The following is a 2,138-nucleotide window of genomic DNA, read 5'->3' as shown; positions in this document are numbered from 1 at the left end:
AGGACGATGGAGAGATGGGAGAAAAGAGAGAGAGAGGAGGGAGAGGGAGGACGATGGAGAGAAAAGAGAGGAGGCATAGGAGGAGAGGAAAGTGGAGATAGAGGGGAGAAAGGAGAGAAAGAGAGGAAAGGACCATTATTGTTGTGGAGGGATTCATAGGAAAGGTGAAAAGCGGAAAGGAGAGAAGGAAAAGACACGAGGAAAATAGGAGAGGAGATGAAAGGAAATGACAAAGGTGATTGAGGAGGGATGTAAGATGGACTGGAAAAGGAAAAGAGGAGAGGAAACGAAAGGAAATTGTGTAAAATAAAAGGAATTGAAATGGAAAAAAGATTTGAGGAAGGGTGAGGGAGGGATAACAAAGGTAAAATGGGGAAGGAGAGAAAGAGAGGATGATAGATGGAGGGGAAAAAGAGACAGAGAGAGGGGAAGGGGAAAGGAAAAGAAAGAAAGGAAAGGACCAATGTCGTTGAGAAGGGATCGATAGGAAAGGAGAAAGAGGAAAGAAGAGAGAAGAAAAAGACACAAGGAAAGGAGGAGAGGAAAGGACAAAGGTGGTTGAAGAAGGATGTAAGATGGATAAGAAAAGGTAACAAGGAGAGAAGACAGGGAGGACAGAGGATGTGAATAGAGACTCTCTTTCATCATGAAATAGTTCAGAGAGATCAACAACTGTGAGAAGTTAAACTTCTGAACTCATCTCTGCTCTGCTGAAATAGATTCTGAGCTGACTGCCTGTTGAACCCCACAACAGCCTTATTGTCTGAAAGTGTGATGAGCATGAGCAAGCAGAAGCACAGAGGACCCTCACCCTGCTCCTTGATCTGCCTGATCTGCTTCACCGTCTCCTTGAGGATGGCACACTTGTCCGGCTTCACGTTGAGGTCGTCCATGTCGTTGATGTTGGCGAAGATCAGCTCGGCCAGCTCCTCGATGTACTTGTTCTCCTGCTCCCGGTTCCTCCTCTCCGTGCTCCTCTTAGGGCTGCAGGGACGAAGACATCGTCAAAACTTAACGACAAAACTGAGAGAAGCGTCTCTGTTTTTAGTGGTTAAAGGGTAACTTTGGTATTGTTTGATTCACTCTTACACCAAGTTGCTCCCTCTGAAAGGAAGTGAACTTACTAACAAGCTCACTATGACATCCACGTGTCCTCATTACACCCTCGGTACGTCGTCACTACAACCTTCGCCTCTCATCCTCTCGGACACTGAAAGCACAACGAGCCGTCGGCCCTTAAATAAACTGTCGCCGGCAAAAATGCTGCAGCAGCATTTTTTTCTTTCTTCATCTCTCTCTCTCTCTCTCTCTCTCTCTCCCTCTCTCCCCCTCTCCCTCCAGCCTGTTTATGAAAAGAGCCGTAGAAAGTCTCGCCATTTATTAAAAATAATTACTAATAAATTGAAGCTTTTCTTTCTTATTTTAATAATTATTGGGCTGTACTTGAGGTTTTCGTGTGAAGCTTCAAACATTTTATGACTTCATCACCAAATATCAAATAATATGATATTAATAATGATAGTGTGGCCTGATCTTTACCTGCAGCTGTGCAGAAATACTGGTATTGAACAAAAAAATAACATAATAATAAGCCTATAATAATAACTGATTGCACTGTGCTGAAGCTCCTGACGTTTATTATAAGGTTAGTTGTAGAGGCATCTAGTGCTCTATAGTGATGGTGGACTGAAGATGAAGGTCCTCACCTGGGCCCCAGCAGGAGGTCCGGCTGACAGTCCTTCCTCTTCAGAGACTCTCCCCCTCTGGGGGGCTCCGGGGTGTTTCCCCCCCCCACTACTCATCTTCAGCAAATATCAGCACCTAGAGAGAGAGAGAGAGAGAGAGAGAGAGAGAGAGAGAGAGAGAGAGAACATGAAAGAGACTATTAATCAGCGTCTGTATTTCAAAAATATTTAAGGATATTCAAAATGGTATATGATTCAAACATTAAACGCACTGCCATGATAAGAGAACAAGGAACAACTGGAGACTGGTTACTGATCTGCATTTGTGTTGTTCAAACCGGAGGTGCCCGACATATCAATGCCCAGGAACCACCACTACACTCCCACTTCTGTGTAAATGTACACCTAATGCTCGAGGCATCCACAAAGTGTATTGATGAACTGGTGATGCAT

The 2,138-nt window shown here is 44.3% G+C and overlaps 1 protein-coding gene across 2 annotated transcripts in view; it reads right to left on the bottom strand.

Moving 5' to 3' along the window:
• LOC116396199 (nuclear receptor coactivator 2-like) overlaps positions 1-1,798 on the bottom strand; it is a 37,736-nt gene extending 35,938 nt beyond the window's left edge. For both annotated transcript variants that reach the window (XM_031870645.1, XM_031870646.1), the window contains exons 1-2: positions 1,707-1,798; positions 812-984 (exon numbers count right to left, since the gene is read on the bottom strand). In XM_031870645.1, coding sequence (XP_031726505.1) covers positions 812-893 — 82 coding nt within the window. In that variant the 5' untranslated portion in view covers positions 894-984; positions 1,707-1,798. The remainder of the gene's footprint in view (positions 1-811; positions 985-1,706) is intronic.
• Positions 1,799-2,138: the final 340 nt, after the last annotated feature.

This window comes from Anarrhichthys ocellatus, unplaced genomic scaffold (assembly GCF_004355925.1).
Source record: "Anarrhichthys ocellatus isolate YVR2014 unplaced genomic scaffold, GSC_Weel_1.0 scaffold54, whole genome shotgun sequence".
Lineage (NCBI taxonomy): Eukaryota > Metazoa > Chordata > Actinopteri > Perciformes > Anarhichadidae > Anarrhichthys > Anarrhichthys ocellatus.
This window is presented reverse-complemented; position numbering and strand designations above follow the sequence as displayed.